We start from the raw sequence: 17,125 nt of genomic DNA, 5'->3' as shown, positions 1-17,125 counted from the left end.
TCAAGGATCAAAGGAATACAGCAATCAAGCTGGTTCAGTGGATCCTGCAGTAGGGATTAAGATTTAATTCTAACTCCATCAGACACACAGCGGAAGACATTAGTAGTGACCTGTCGTGTTAGGATGCTCTGGGACAGCCCACGCAGGTGGCACAAATATAAGGCAGTCTTTCTTCTGAGTCTCTTATCCTACATCCGCTTTCCAGAGGGACTAACTGAGGTTGCTAAATTTCCCTTCTCCTATACAGATCTTAGGATTCTGATTTTTGTCATATTTAGATAACTTCAAGATCCTAAATGGCTCTCATAGTGGCACCAGATGACCCATGTTCATCTGACACTGGCCCTCCTTCATCAGGGATTTGTCGTTACACTGGGGTAAAGCTGGTCTCACACCTTTTTCTTGGTGAGGAAGGGAGGTGTTTGAAAGCTCTTGTTCTGTATCCATCCACATGACTGCTGCTACTTTGGAGTAGAGTTCAGGGAACATCAGTTTTTAAGGTTTGTGGGGAAAAACACAGGCCTCCTTCCACTTGAGCACTTCACGAGTCTTTGGGTCTTAAAACTCAGATTTTGTTACCCCTTAGCTCTCAGTTGCAGGCTCCATGGGAATTCTTGAGGACTAAGGAACAAGACATGGTTCAAAAGCAGCATCAGTTAGTCCTGGGCTTAATGTGGGCAGTCCGAGGGCATTCTTCCATCAAATACCATCCAATAGGAGTTTCTGTGATTTTTAAAATATTCTATATCCATATTGCCCAGTATGGTAGCCACTAGTCATATATGGCTGTTGAACCCTTGAAACTGAAACGTGGCTAGTAAGAGTAAGGAAGTCGATTTTTAATTTCAATTAAATTTAAGTTTAATAACCGTGTCTAGACTGTCTACATTTGTGGCTTAAAGGTTTATTCTTTCCTTAATTGTGGGAAGTATATAATATAAAGAAAACTGATAAAATTCTGTTTCCATTCTTTAAAATAGATATACTTAAGTGTGGTCAGAAGGAGGAGAGAGAAAGAAAATCCTGGCATACTTTTTTTGCATCCAAAAGAACTGAGGAAAAATGAATTCTCATAGATTTTTGAGGATCCACCTTTACGAACACCATGACTCATTAGAAGTATGGCAACCACTGTTTGAGAATCACTGGGATAGAAATGTTTAGGGCCCAGCAAGTTCTAAATCATATGATGTCTATGACTTACAGCTAGGATGATCAGGAAAAATAGTTCAGGAAATAGATATGAACCAGGGCCGTGGCAATGAGTCCAGAAAGGAACAAATACATGAGGGAGAATGTGAAATTGTAAAGCAAATTTCATCATAAGATGAAATGAACCATTAGTGAATTGAGCTCAGTGATAAAAAAAAGATATTTCCAGCCCATAAAAAGGGTTTTTGAGGTTGGAAGCCATATCTGGTTTATCTGGGTCTTCTTAGAGCATAATTCAATCAATGAAATGAATGAAGTTTCAAAAAGTGATGAGTCACATAGTTGTGTTACAGAGCTTCCTGAGTGGGTCCCCAACAAGGGTCCTTCCGTCCAGTGTCCTTCGAGCCAACCAAGTTTGGGTTAGGAGCAAAGGAAAGCTTTATTCTCTGATCAGATAATGGAGAGGTGGGAGCTCGCTCTAGAGCAGGGGTCCACAATCCCCCCCCCTTGCCCGTTGCTAGCATCAGGCCTGAACCATTCCCCCCCCTACCCCGGACCCGGGGAAAAATTTTCTTCCAGGAAACCAGCCCTTGGGGACCGCTGCTCTACAGCACAGGCTCTCCCGACAGGCTCGCACGGAGGGCAGGGGGCGGGGTTCTTGCTGGGTGGTTGCAGCCGTGCTGCTCTGGCTCCTGATGAAGGTGCCGGGCGCAACATCTCTGCTCGCGGCCCGCGGCTGCCATCTTGGATTAAGCGTCATGCGTGGCCACTGCACCCCGACACCGAGCCTCGGTGCAGGCTCAGCCGTTTCCTTTCCCAGGAGGAACTCTGGTCTGAAGGGCCGGGTGCGAGGCCTCTGCACACTGCCCCCTGGGAGCACGTGAGACTAGCCTAAGCACCCAGGAAAAGGGAAGAAAAAAAAGGTTAGACTTTATTGTATTACCCGGTCCCCTTAGAATTGTTAATGGGTTTTGCCGGTGACAGGTGTGCTTTGTGTGTTTTCCAAAAGGAGGGTATTTATTTGATTCCTTGGATAATTTGATGATTTTGAATTACTCAGTCTTTTAGTATTTTCATAAATGCTAAGTGTGGTTTATCTTTTCCTTCTAGAAAAGTGGGAGAAAAGAGTTTATAATAGTAAGTTGGGGGTGGGTGCTATTAGAGATCAATGGATCGCTCTTAAAAAATGCTATAGTCTTAATGAAACGAGAATAACTGTTCTTGGATTTCCATTGTTTTCCTTGGCCACTTTAAATGGTCAGTAACTTATGAAGGGAGTTTACAAAGCTACATTTGGAGGAGGCGTGGATAGAAGCCTAACTATTGTTGTGATTAGTATTTTTTCCTTTTTTCCTCTTATGGGAGCAGTATTTATTCTGTTTTATCATCAGCACCACTGTGCCCCTTAGAAGGCAGTAGCAGAAATGTAAAGGATTCAACACTGCAGTAGTCATAGAGCTTAGGGGGATCCTGACACCTTGTGAACCTCCCAGGTCTGCGCATCTCCTCCGGGGGCCCCATGACCTCCCACATGCACTGAGCCCCTCGGCTTTAAGCTGGGGAATGTTAGAAGTGTTCCACTGAAGGCCCTGCCTACTTTTTTTCCAGATGGGCTTTTCCTCTGGCTTTGTATTAGTCATTTATTGAATAAATAGATCTTGAGTGCCTCCTGTATACCATTTACTTTTGTTAGATCCAGCTCTCAATCCTGTCTCTCTTTAAATCAATGTGGTGGCAATTCTTTAGAACTTTTGTCATATGAATGGACTTTTGCCTCTTTTCCAGTTTAAATATAAACTTCCACTATTTTTACAGTTATTTATGCTTTTCACTGGGAATTTTAAATGAGTGGGAAATTAAATAAATGAATTTCTAATATCAACCTTAGTAAGAAGATACCAGTAATTAACCTTAAGGATATTGAATTCAATATAATATTAAATAACATACACAGAGGGAAAATGAGAATTCGGCTTTGGAAGAAAAGAAAAGACGTATTTCCAACTGGTCCATGAAGCCTTTTCAATACTCTTATCTCTCTAAATCCCCATGGCCCTTCTTACCTATTGTTATACTTACAATCAGCCTGTGTGTAGGACGTTTGTGTAGGAGGGGAGTGGACTGCACAATTCGATTATAATCTCTTTAAGAATTAGGACTGTATCATTTAAAAATTAGCATTCATTAGATATTCATTGATTCACTTGTGTACTTTGTATTGATAAAAGTTAGATGGTTTAGCATTATACGCCAGTAAATAGAGAGGAAGCTCAGTGCTAGAAATCTAGAATTGATTTCTCTTGCAGTTTTTCAATTCCACAAATCGTAAAGGGTTCTTGGTGAATGTATTAGCTTGGCAATCCAACTGTTACTCTCTACCAATACATAGTAAATTTTAAAACTATGTAATTTGATCAATAATTGTTTTTTCTTCATCTAAAAACATAGCTCTTGATATTATATGATCCAATGCATAAGTAATCATGCATATTTGTCTAAATATATTACAAATTTTTATTTTTAGTTAAAAGTTACCATTGTTTGACTGTAAAGATCCCCCATGATCTACAGAACTCTGAGTATTTTGCTTTTCTTTTTCCAGGGCCTGCTATTATCTAATGTTTCTAGAAAAAAGTTTTCCACTGGGGAAATTATTAACTTGATGTCAGCAGATGCCCAGCAGCTCATGGACTTGACCACAAACATCAATCTCCTTTGGTCAGCTCCTTTTCAAATCCTGATGGCCATATCATTCCTTTGGCAAGAGCTGGGTCCAGCAGTGTTAGCAGGGGTGGCAGTCCTTGTGTTTGTTATCCCAATGAATGCTTTAGTTGCAAATAGAATGAAAAAGCTGAAGGTAAGAATGTGATTGCCTCAAGTTACATGTGTCCAACAGAAGTTGAGTTTCCTGACTTGAGTTGATAATAATCATCGAACTAATTCTCTAAATATGGAAAATAGAGGTTATAAATGGAAATAATCCAAATTTATCATTCATTTATTCAACCAATATTGATTGGGCATCTATCCTGTGCCAGGCAAAGAAAGTACAGCAGTGAGGAGAACTGACAAGTTTCAGCTCTCTTTATGCTATTGGGGGAGACAGGCATCAAGCAAGTAAATAAATAGGTATGTAAGATAATGCCTGGTGCTAATTTGTGTATGAAGAGAGCTAAATTAGTATAAGGTGATAGAGTAACAAAGGGTGTCATTCCACATGCAGGGGCCAGGACATCCTCAGGAAGGATATGATATATCTGAAGGGTAGGGTAGAAATCCATGTGGATGTCTGAGAAAAAGATATATCAAGCAAAGGGAATAGTGTGTGCACAGCCTAGAGACAGAGGTATGCTTGGTCTGTCTGAAGAAGTGTCAAGGAGGCTAGTGGGCTAAAGTGAGCAAGGAGTGACTGCATGCAGCAAGTGGGCAGTAAATGCTTAACTCAATTAATTTTAATATTCTTCCTCTACATTCAGTCAGTCATCTTACTATCAATGTATTTTTGACATCTGCCTTTTGCAATAGAGTGTACACTCTGCTCTACTCTAGGAATGGAGGAACAAGACTAGTTCACTGCTCTGAAGGAGACCACACTGTAATGGGAGAGACAGATGGTTTCACATGTTAAAGTAACAAACAGATGCAGATGTATTGCTTATGACATTTTATTATTTTAAATGGATAAAAGATTAACAGTATCTATGTACTGACATGGAAAGTAAATTAAGAAACACATATGAATATGTTATATGTATATATATATATATATATGTGTAGGTCATGCACGTGTGTGTGTGTTTGTGTGTGTATAAGATCCAGTTTTTAAAATGTGACTATACCTATGCACATGGATATGACAGAGGTAGATAAATGAAGACATATAAATATAGATTTAAATGTATTTGTATAAGTATAAAAATAACTTAGAGATAAAGCACCAGTCTTTTAAGAATAGTTGCCTCTAAAGAGAAATTAGGTGGAAGAAGGGGATATTTTTTTACTTATTACTTTAGTACATTTAGGTGCTGAAAATTTATACCTTCTTTTATATTTTTCTGAATTTTTCAAATAATTACCAAAAAGATTAGGCTTTAAAGATGAGAAATAGAAAATAACATATGATTATAAAATAATTACGAATTACTAAACACACACTAGTATTTAGAATAACAGGTTTTTCAGTGAATACTTTTAAACTAATTTTTAAAAAATATTCTGGATTTTAAATAATTGTAAGTCAAATTTTTAGGAATGGAATTACATTTTCAGGACCTTAGTCTAGAGCCCTAAAACATCCAAAGAGACTCCAATATTATATACAAATATTCCAAACAGAAAATATGCTTTAATCATACAAACAATATTAAGGATATTAACTTGTAAATGTGTACTTTGTTAGATATACAAATACTTATTATTATATGTAAAATAATTGTGGCAGTATTATTGGAGGAAACCCTTAAGAAGCAATATCTAAACAATAATAAGTATAAAATAATATAAATATTAAGCATTTGAATACATGTATAATACTTATATAATGTTTGCAAAAAAACCAGTATTTGAAAATATACATTTTAATCACTCTAATTTCCAAAGTACTAATAACATTCAAGATAGTATACTTAAAATATAGAAACCTTTATTTATATATATATATAATTGATAGAGTTTGGGGAATTTTATCCCATTTTAATAGAATATGGATATTATTTTATCATTCCATTCTAAATAACTATTATATTTTCTACTCTTTTGGAAAATGTCCACCTTGTTTTTATCCTACTGCTGGCTACTTTTAAGTTTATAATGTCTATTTATAACTATTTTCTAACATTATCAACAGAATAATATTGGATGAACATTATAAGATGGCTTTATATAAAATATTATATAAAATAGAGGAAATACATTGTATTTTTAAAAATAGCTATGGTCATGTCAATTAAAGTATTAGCAACTCTCGTCAAATATGCTTTCATTTTCTTTCCCTTACATAGAAAAGCCAAACGAAGAACAAAGACAAACAGATAAAACTGCTCAATGAAATTTTACATGGAATTAAGGTAATATAAAAAGAGCATGCCTTTAACTATTTAGAATATAGCAATGAGTTAAACAATAAATGAATTTTTTAGCATTCTCAATATCAAAGTAATGATATAAGTATAATTTTTGAGGGAGTATTTTAGATTTCAGATGTATAGGAATTCTTATTGTTGAAATAACATTTAAATAAAGCCAAATAAAATGCAGGTTTTTTTTTTTTTTTGATTCCCAACCAACAACTAAACACAAACATCCCAAAAGATACAAACTATTACTTGTTTCAAGGGTAGAAGAGATGGGATGAAGCAGGGCAGAGTGACAATACCATTGTCATCAGTGTGAAGGCAGATTTATACAGGGTAAGTGATGAGAAGGCAGATTTATACGGGGTTCTTTTACTCAGAATAGAAATGATCATACAAATGCTAGTCTATGAAAGGTGTGTTACAGGTTATTTGTTCACTAGAAAAGCTACCCCCACTCTACACCACTAACATTTTCTCTGTGATAAAATGAGTGAAACCTTGTGAACTTTTGTATAGAGATCTTCCTCAATTTACAATGGGGCTATATCCTGATAAACCCATCATAAGCTGAAAATATCCTTAAGTCGAAAATGCATTTAATACACCTAACATACCGAATATCATAGCTTAGCCTAGCCTAAACATGCTCAGATCACTTACATTAGACTACAGTTGGGCAAAATCATCTAACACAGAGCCTATTTTATAATAAAGTGTTGAAAAGTTCATTAATTTATTGAATACTTACTGAAAGTGAGAAACAGAATGGTAGTATGGTTACAGAATGGTTGCAAGTGTATTGGTTGTTTACCCTCTGGGCTGTGTGGCTGCCCAGCATCACGACAGAGTATTATACCACATATCACTAACCCGGGAAAAGATCAAAATCCAAAATTGGAGGTGCAGTTTCCATTGAATGAGCATTGCTTTTGCACCATCCTAAAGTTGAAAAATCCTAAATTGAATCATTGTAAATTGGAGACCTTCTGTATATAATTTCAAATCCTATTGCACTTGGATTATAGCTTACCAGATTTTTCTAAAGCACAAAATTTGCAGAGTTCACATGGAATTTCCTTCTGACATTTAAAACTGCATAGGACATTCCCTCTGTCTGGTGCATCTATCATTATATACACAGAATAAACCCATTATATGTACCCATTGATTCACCTTAGAATCAATAAATGATATACTGTATTGTGCTGTGTAGAATTTTTACAAAAATATAAATTACTGAAGTGAAAGACATTGTTAGATTGAAGATACCTTGAAAGGAGGCTAATATCCATTTAATCATCTGAACTTTAGAATAGCAATAAGTAACTCTGAAATTTAACTCAGATTATTCAATAAGGTCACACATCCCCAAAGTATATGATCCAGATGCATCTTGCACCTCTTGGTGGGTTAATTGAGAGCCCCTGCATCCATTAGAAAGTAGAGTGATGTATGTTTATAGGTTTTAAGTATTGATATTCATAAAAGGAAATTTGTATTATCAGTAGGACTAGGACAGTGTAGATAAAATAAAAGAAAATTTCCTCAAGATCTAAGCAAAATTCAAGATTTAAAATAGCAGTCCCAGTAGTAAATACACTAGAATATTGGTAGAGGTCCAAGTGGCAATCAATTAGGATAGTTTAAAGGTGTGAGCAGTTTGCATCCTTGGAGTCTGAAAACAGGTGTCATAGAGCCTCTATTTGATAATGATAATATATTAGCATTTATTGAACATTTTCTGTGTGTCATGCACTGTGCCTATCACTTTATATCTGTTTCCTCATATAATTCTTATAAACCTCAAGAAAAAGATTTCTCATCTTCATTTTACAAATAAGGAAACAAAGTATCTGAGCAGGTAAGGGTCATGTCTAAGTTCACAGAGCTGGTGAGAGATTATTAGGGATCTCCAGAGAAGCAGGACTAATAGGACAGATAGACAGACAGACAGATAGATAGATAGATAGATAAATAAAGATTTATTTTAAGGAATTGGCTTATGATTATGGGGGCTGGCAAGTGTGAAATCTGTTGAGCAGCCTGGAAATTCCAGCAGGAGTTGATGTTGCCATCTTGAGTCTGGAGGCAGAATTCCTTCCTTCTCAGGGAACCTCAGTTTTTTCTCTTAAGTTCTTCAACTGATTGGATGAGGCCAACCCATTTAATGGAAGGTAATCTGCTTTATTTAAAGTCTGATGATTTAAATGTTAATCAGATCTAAAAATTACCTTCACAGCAACATCTAGACTGGTGTTTAATCAAAGAACCGGGCAACATAACGTAGCCAAATTAACACATAAAATTAATCATCACAAAGAGACAGAGCTGGAATTTGAATGTAGGTCTATCTCACTCTAAAACATATGTGGTGAGCCACTGTTTGATTCTGCTTCTGCATGTTTTCCATCTCAGAAAATAGTTTACAATCTCAGAACACCAGTAACCTTTCAGAAAATGGCTTGAAGTCCCAAGACATCAGTTTTCAAGAAATTGGGAGACCAAGGAGAGAAGCTTAGATATTTAGAAATGGGAAGAGAACAGAACTGAGAGTTGGACCAGCAGGAAAATTGACAGGATTAAGCTACATAGAAACTGCTATGGAGCTCATGCCAGGAACTGGGATGTGGCCAAAGTCTGGCTCAAGAATAAGCTACTGGTGGGTAAGAGAGACATAAGCCTGGGGACATGGTGATTTCCTCCCCCGACCCACCCCAAAAAAACACAATTCAAGGAAGTGTTTTGACTCAGTTGAAAACAGGAGAAATTTTCTTTACTTTATAGGTAACATCTTTTTTTTTCACCTACACAATTATGTGAGTGTGTGTATGTGTTATAGTGTGTGTATTTGTATGTGTGCATGTTTTTATTCCTTCTATGATATCGATTGTCAGATAGTCATTGTCTGACTTCTTTACAGATCCTTAAACTTTATGCATGGGAACCCTCCTATAAAAAGAAGATTATTGAAATTCGAGAACAGGAATTGGAAGTTCAAAAATCAGCTGGGTATCTTGCTGTATTTTCTATGCTGACTTTAACTTGCATTCCATTCTTTGTGAGTGTGTGTATTATTTCTTGTTTTGATTTTCAAATTTGATTTGCAGATTCACCTTCAAATTACCTGGAATTAAGGTGTCCAAAGTGAAATCTTTATCTGAATTTAAATTAAAAAAATATGCAGTCATTAACCTATGGAGATAAGAGAATGAAAGTTTTAAAGAAGGGGAAAATTTTTTTGGTGCATTCTCATTGGTCTGTATTTTTTATATATAGTAAGATTTTACATCTTTGTAAATTTCTTACAGATTGAGCATATGCCATCCTCATTCTTAAAAAATATAACCTGTATTTCAGAGTTCCATTTCAGCTCTAAAATTTTTTTATTTTCATGATTAATCCCTTTTAAGCAAGACCCAAAGTCACACTACATAGAGTTGGGAAGGGAAGTTATCTAAACATTTATTGAGTGTTTCTACTGTTTACCAGACAAGTTATATGCATTGCTTTATTTCATTCTTGAAATAATAAGGCATTACTTTTCTCATTTCACAAAAGGAAATGGAAATATTGATAGTTTGGAAACATCCTCAAAGTTATAGAATTAGTATTTGTAGGTGAATTGATATGAACTGAGGTCCTTCTCCTTCTGTCACTTCATACAGATATTGGGAATCTCATGCTATTTAAAGAGTATAAATTGCCTTGAAATATGAAGCAGCAGCTGAAAGCCAAAGGATAAGAAAACTACATATACCTGAAGCATCAATTTTAACCAAAGTTACCACTCTCAGTGGTGATGGGATCAGGGAACATTCTATATGTCTCCCCTGTTGTTAATTTAAAATATTATTATTTTTTATTCAAACAAACATGTGGGTATTATGAAAGTAAAAGCAATATTTACATTTGGAATACTTTAGTAGAAATGTCCAAGAAACATTTGTTTAAGACAGTCCTATGTACATGATAAATAGTCAATACATTCTCACGCATAAATGAACTTTTCTGCCTTTTCTAAATGAAACGTGAGTAAATATAAATCTTATCAGTCGTGATTTATTTATGCCTTCCTCAGTTAATACTAAGACACAGAGAAAGTATAATTGTTGAATATGAGACAGAAGGTATGCACACGTCACTGGAAAAAATTTACATAAAACTTCTCCACTTTGAAAAAAGATGAACTACTATATGTTTTAAATAGGAATAATTACTCTAGTGAAAATACGATGTGTCAAAGAAGGGAGCTAGACCACAGGTTCATAGGATGTCATTATCTAAGATACACAATTGTATGATCTGTACTAAACATTGATTTCATATCCTTCTGCAGTAGTACTGAATAGTACTGAATTTTGGTAAACAACAATAAAGGTTATTAAAATTTTCTTTCCTAATTTTGAGTCTCTAACTCATAATTGAATAATTGAAGATAATAACATATCTCTATTTTTAAGGTGTCCCTGGCAACATTTGGCGTCTATTTCTTACTGGACGAAGGCAACATTTTAACAGCCACTAAAGTGTTCACATCTATGTCTTTGTTTAATATTTTGAGGCTTCCTCTGTTTGATTTACCAATGGTGATCTCAGCTGTGGTCCAGGTACATCCAAAGTATCCTTAAACTGAGAATCATTTCTCTACTGAAATCTATGGTTTTGCATATTTCATTTCTTTGTCTTTTTTTTAAATTTCACTTTTTGTAGTTGCTTTACACTGCTTTCAAAATTAACCTCCCTGAATTAATGAGCAATAGAGAACATTATAGAATGGAAGGAATCATGTCTTCTTTGCCTGTGCTTCTCTTCTATAAAAATGACTTTTAAGCGTCTTTTCAATGGAAAGTCAATTGACTTTCTTTTCAAGTCAATTGAAAATGACTTTTCAATATGTGATACTGTTTTCTTTGCTAAGTGTTAGTTTCTTTTATTTAGCTTTTTAAAATTTGGTGTTTGACACTATGTCATTAAAGGGTTCACTTTCTGTTTTCAGTTGAAAAATTTTTAACTAGGTGCTTTGCACAGAGCTGGATCTGAATTTTCTCAGGGTTCAGCAGCATTTCATCTGTACTGAATGAATAAACCAGGGAGAAAAGTGCATTGATAATATCAGTCTGCCAACAAACCTTGTATGAGGTATCTGGTTCAGCCTGCTTTTATTGTAATCTCCAATTGCTAGAGGCTCTTTAGATGCTATAATGAGTAGAAGGAGGCTAAAACCACAGGGAATCCAAAGAACTGAGTTCCTTCATCCCTTTGCCCTGAGATTTTCTCAGTTAAATTTTTTTGATATCAGGTTTGGGCATTCCCCCATCAAATCCTTTTCAAGTCTGGGTTCATAAACAAAGTGAATCTTTGCTTATTGGAATCAGCTCTTTGATCTAAGAACTTTGCCTTTTAATTTTTAAATTATTTAACTGAAGAGTAACATACTTCTATAGTAAATACCAATTAAGCTATTTTTGTTACATAATACCATTTTAATGTTATTTTACTAATAATGACCAACAGAGGGCGTAGAAGTACTATTGTTGTGATGCTTTTAACACTTGTTTCACAGCACACTTCTCTTAAAGAAAATGTCATTCTTAGAGTAACAGTTTTGTTTTGCTTTTGAAATTAGAATCTAGCTAAAGGTCTGGTATGGCAAAGTGTTTTCCAACGCCTAGTGGTATGCTACTACTGTCACTAAACAAATAAGGAGAACAATTGTCAAAAAAAAAAAAAGAAAAGAAAAGAGAAGAAAAAGATAAAGAACCAGCTCTGCATACTGATATGACACACTTGGTAAACAAAACCACAGCCCAATTACATCTTATCCATTAACAATAGACATTTCCTAGCATAAAGTGAATAAAAATATACTAGAGGTTTCATGCAAGTCAGTTTCAGGGGGAAAAATGATTCTATTTATCATAATTGTAGGTAAACCTTTTACAGGTATTTTACTATAACTAAATGTTATTATTGCCAAAACAATCATTTTATTTATGCTCAGAAGCAGAATTCATTCAACCATCCTGAAGTTGCTTTTAAAAACTAATTTTTCTATAATTATTAATTAGTTATTATGTCTTTACTAGAATGTTAAGGAGGAATTTTGGTTTCTTCTTCTCATGCTTTCCTGCATATATGATATTTGTTTTGATCTTTGATCCTTGAAACTGTTCTTTTTCTTTATAGATGGACTTATTTATAAACATTAAAACAATGCAAACTATGCTTGCTGAATATTTGTATCAATATCTTCAATTTGCATCAAAAAATTTTAATCATACTGTAAATCACAATAAATGCTTTTCAGTTTAACTTGTGCTTGAAACCCAAGAAATTTCATTTGCATTTATTTTGATAGACAAGAATATCATTGGTTCGTTTGGAAGACTTTCTCAACACTGAGGACTTTCATCCTCAAAGTATAGAAACAAAGTACATAGGAGGTCAGCAGTTCCTCTTTGTATTCAATACTTATTTGACTTCTAGGCTGAAGACAATTGATTCTAAGATATATTTGTATTTATTTTTTCTTCCTAGATCATGCCATTGGTTTTACAAATGCTTCCTTTTCCTGGGATAAAACAGGGATTCCAATATAAAAAGAGTAAGTCATGGTTTGGGGAAAATTAAAAACAAAAAAAATTTATCATTGAATTCTATAATGTTCCATGTTTTGTTTTTTTTTTTTAATTTACTTATTTTTATTATTTATTTATTTATTTATTTTTTTGGCTGTGTTGGGTCTTCGTTTCTGTACAAGGGCTTTCTCTAGTTGTGGCAAGCGGGGGCCACTCTTCGTCGCGGTGCGCGGGCCTCTCACTATCGCGGCCTCTCTTGTTGTGGAGCACAGGCTCCAGACGCGCAGGCTCAGTAGTTGTGGCTCACGGGCCTAGCTGCTCCGCGGCATGTGGGATCTTCCCAGACCAGGGCTCGAACCCATGTCCCCTGCATTGGCAGGCAGATTCTCAACCACTGCACCACCAGGGAAGCCCGTTCCATGTTTTTATTTTTTAGAGTTTTTAAGCAGAAGATGCATCTATTGGAATTTACAAGATTTTTTTTAAACCTCTCAGTGCACATTTCATTTTTATGGTTGTTTTACTCTCTTTTTTCCCTTTTCATTTCCTCTATTTCCTCTGCAACATTTGTTGTTGCATTTTGGAAGTTTGGGTGTTTGTAGAATAATGTAGGACAATGTGAATAGCAGCAATTTCAGGGATGATACCCAGTGCAGTGATACAGTGACTTGTCTAGGAATATACATTAAAAACAATTATAACAAGAACTTATGTCATCTCTCTCCTTTTCTTGTCATGCAGCTTAAACATAAAGATTCCAGAAGGAGCTTTAGTGGCTGTTATAGGGCAAGTTGGGTCTGGAAAATCATCTCTGCTTTCTGCCGTTCTAGGGGAAATGGAGAAACTTAAAGGAGTAGTCCAAAGAAAGGTAAAGTCAACAATGCATTCTTTTCACATCTCCTAGTGTTAATAGGCTACAGCCAGCACATCATTAGTGTCAATAAGAATTTATCAAATTGAATTGAAGATGCAAGTATTTAATGAGCATTTCTAGGTTGTAACAAACATTTAAATTTCCACAGAAATTGATTAACTATGGATGGCTTAGTAAGAGCATTCTGTCCTCCAAGTACTTCAGCAAATCATTTAGGAATGCTTATGGTAATTGTTTGATGATATTAACTAAATTGCAACCAATTATAGAGAAACGAATGTGATTTATAATGTAATTTGATTAGGTTTCTAATTATCATTCACTGCAATGTTTCCTAAGTAATTACGGCAGTTCCATTTCTAAGAAATCTTGTAGTTGCTCATGAGAAGGACCTTTGACGTAGAAAAACCTCAGGAAAATAATAATATTAATAGCTTACATTTAAATTTAAGCCTTTGGACTAAGGAGAGGTCTACTCCGAGCCATTTGTTTTATTCTTAAAGGTCAGTAAGAATAAGAATTCAAGAAGTTCTTCATCAGCTTTTTCTTCTTTGAAATACTAGACTATCTAATGAGTTTTTCCTTAGACCTAACTAACTCTTAGGTAAAATACTACCTATTCCCTCCTCTCACATCTGACAAGATGGAGAAGCTCTATGGATCTGAAACCAGTGTCTTCACAGTTTTTCTCTTGAGGAAAAATCAACTCCAAATCTTTTTATTTTTTGTTCATAATATATCTTTCCTCATGTCTTTATATCTTTCCTGACTCCAGTTCTTTAGTGATTATTTATTTCTCTCTCAGCATTGCTATTTCTTAGTTTGGAATCAAGTATGATTTTTAGGACTTTTTCTGATAAGATTACACTTAATGAATATCGCTACTTTTTAACTTTAAGTACCCTATCTTTGTCTCCTTATGCTCTTCCTAATGATTACAATCAGCCATTTGTCTATCGATCAAGATGACTATAACTTTTCCTAGGCCAGTAAGTATCCTTTAAAAATATAATGCTTGTCATGTTGATTTTATTATCGTTCAGTTTCTTCGGCTAATTTCACAAAGCAATTATTGAGCACATACTATGTGCCTAGCACTTTGTACCAGGGAAATAAACATGAGTAGGATATGCTACTCTTCTTACAGAGTTCATAGTCTAGTGAGGGAGATACTAAGGTCAATTACAACAAGTATTTAAATTAGATTTTTAAAATGAAACAGTATAAAAACAACAAATTCTGCTTTAAAGAGAAAAATAATCAGAAAGTTGGTAGCCTTTTATTTAATCTTGAAAAATAATTAGGAGTTTATCAAGATAAAAACAATATCAATTCTAGGTTTCACCTGATGCATAAATGATAATAATAGGCTTGACAGGTTAAGGAGTAGATTGAATAAGATAATGTGCAAAGACCTAGACTAGTTATTGGCATAGAGTCAGCTGGCTCCCTATGAGTTTTTATGGTTATTGTTATCTTCATTATGATTGTTGGGGTACTCATGGTAAGATTTAAAGATTATTTCTGATACCTTTGAGAATTCGTAATTAAGAAAGTGTTCATGGTGATAATAGAAACCATATCATTGCTATTACTGATCGTAAAGCAGAGAGGACACACTTTGTTTATGTTAGGCTAGGGTTGTCAAAGAGAAACAATATTATCTGTCTATATAATTGGCCACATTGTTCTTTAGGAAGCTTGTTGGTCTGGATCAGTGGAGGATTTGAGGTACCACACTCTGAATTATTTCTGAAAACATTTTTAATCCTAAATATATGTGTCATCCTGATTATATCTAATTTAGTAGTAATAATCATAATGATGGCATGGCCAACTTAACATTTAGTATTTATAAGGTGATCTTGTTTACATCTTTCTGTTTCTCAAGGTTTCACATGAGCACTTTTTTGAGGCATATCATTCCAACATTCAAATTCTAAGATCCCCTATTCTCAGTTTCTAAGGCTTACATCAAACATCATTCATGCAGAGTATCCAGTATTCAGTGTTCTTTGATAAAACATCAGAGATTTAGAGTCCATTTTTGAATTAGCAAAACTTCTATTGTAGTTTTATTATTAAGAATGAAATGAAACAAAAACATTTTCATTTGTTTGTGAGATGCAATTGATAATTATAATGATAATAAAAGGAAAAATTTGCATCTCTGTGAAAATTGATCAACTTTTTTTCAGCTGCTGTCATACCAGAACATCAAGTCCACACCTCTCAATGTAGTATTTAGTTCCTGTTTTATATTATATACCACTTTTCCCTGTTCTGCAATCTTTTCTCTTGTGTTCGTCATCCTCTGTTCCTCTAATCTTGACGAATGTATATCAAGTATTCAGAACTTCTATCACCCGAGGACAGATTTAATATGCTATTCTAATCAAAGGTTATTCACTAAGTGAGGCAATTCAAGAGCAATTACTTTTGTGTTCAAGATCAAGTCAGATCAGAATTATATTGTTTTGGCTCAAAAGCCATTCTATGTCTTACATGCTCAACAAGGAGGAATTAAAAGTTAATCTTTGATCTTCAAAATAGTTGGTAGAAATCAAAAGACTGGTAGTTACGCACAGGTCTACGTCAGAAAGTACTTTAAATGTGTGGTATTGTTACAGAGTGCATAATATTCAAAATACTCAAATCAATGTTTGGATAGAGTCCATGGGGCAGATTGAAATGTGAGTCTAGTTCAAATACTGGGAGTCCTTTAGAAGACAAGGGCTAGTTAAAAGGATATTTTATATAGCAGAGTCATATTTAAGAATAATGTCAAGACATAAAGTTATCAAAAAATGAATTTAAGAGCAGTGAGTATGTGGAAGAGAGAGATGTGCTGCCCAGACCCCCCCTTCTAGGAAGGGCTTGCCACCCAGCCTTGGGAGTACATATAGCACATCAGCACCTTCATGCTGGCCTCCTGGGGTCCCACTCTGAAAGGCCAGGCCAGTTCAGCCTAACAGAGAATGACTCTGATGGGTGATGCACCTCCACAGCTCTCTGGAGGGTTGACCAAATCTTTGTTGGATCTGGATTGCTGTGTGACTTCCTGCTCTACCCAATCCTCCTTCTTCCTTTTCTTTCCTAAGAATTGATTCCAAATAAACAACTTGCACCCCAAATTCAATGTTATGGGCTGAATTGTGTTCCCCCCAAATTCATATGTTGAAGTACTAACCCACAGTACCTGAGAATGTGACTGTATTTGGAGATAAGGTCTTTAAGGAGGTAATAAGTTAAAATAAGGTCAGTAGGGTGGGCCCTAATCCAACATGGCTGATATCTCTATGAGAAGAAGAAATTAGGACACACACACACAAAGGGAAGGCCATGTGAAGACTCAGGAGAAGAAAGCCATCTACAAGCTAAGGAGACAGGCCTCAGGAGAAGCCAACCCTGCCAACACCTTGATCTCACACTTGTGAGAAAAGAAA

At 35.1% G+C, this 17,125-nt stretch overlaps 1 protein-coding gene across 1 annotated transcript in view; it reads left to right on the top strand.

The window, feature by feature from the left end:
- The window catches only part of LOC133093212 (multidrug resistance-associated protein 1-like), a 76,080-nt gene that overhangs the window by 20,449 nt on the left and 38,506 nt on the right, over positions 1 to 17,125 (top strand). The window contains 7 exon segments of the mRNA XM_061192967.1: positions 3,755 to 4,009; positions 6,153 to 6,218; positions 9,148 to 9,285; positions 10,688 to 10,834; positions 12,586 to 12,670; positions 12,765 to 12,831; positions 13,547 to 13,673. Coding sequence (XP_061048950.1) covers positions 3,755 to 4,009; positions 6,153 to 6,218; positions 9,148 to 9,285; positions 10,688 to 10,834; positions 12,586 to 12,670; positions 12,765 to 12,831; positions 13,547 to 13,673 — 885 coding nt within the window.

Source organism: Eubalaena glacialis, chromosome 6, assembly GCF_028564815.1.
Source record: "Eubalaena glacialis isolate mEubGla1 chromosome 6, mEubGla1.1.hap2.+ XY, whole genome shotgun sequence".
NCBI lineage: Eukaryota > Metazoa > Chordata > Mammalia > Artiodactyla > Balaenidae > Eubalaena > Eubalaena glacialis.
The sequence above is the reverse complement of the archived record's forward strand: the minus strand, read 5'-3'. Positions and strand labels throughout refer to the sequence as shown.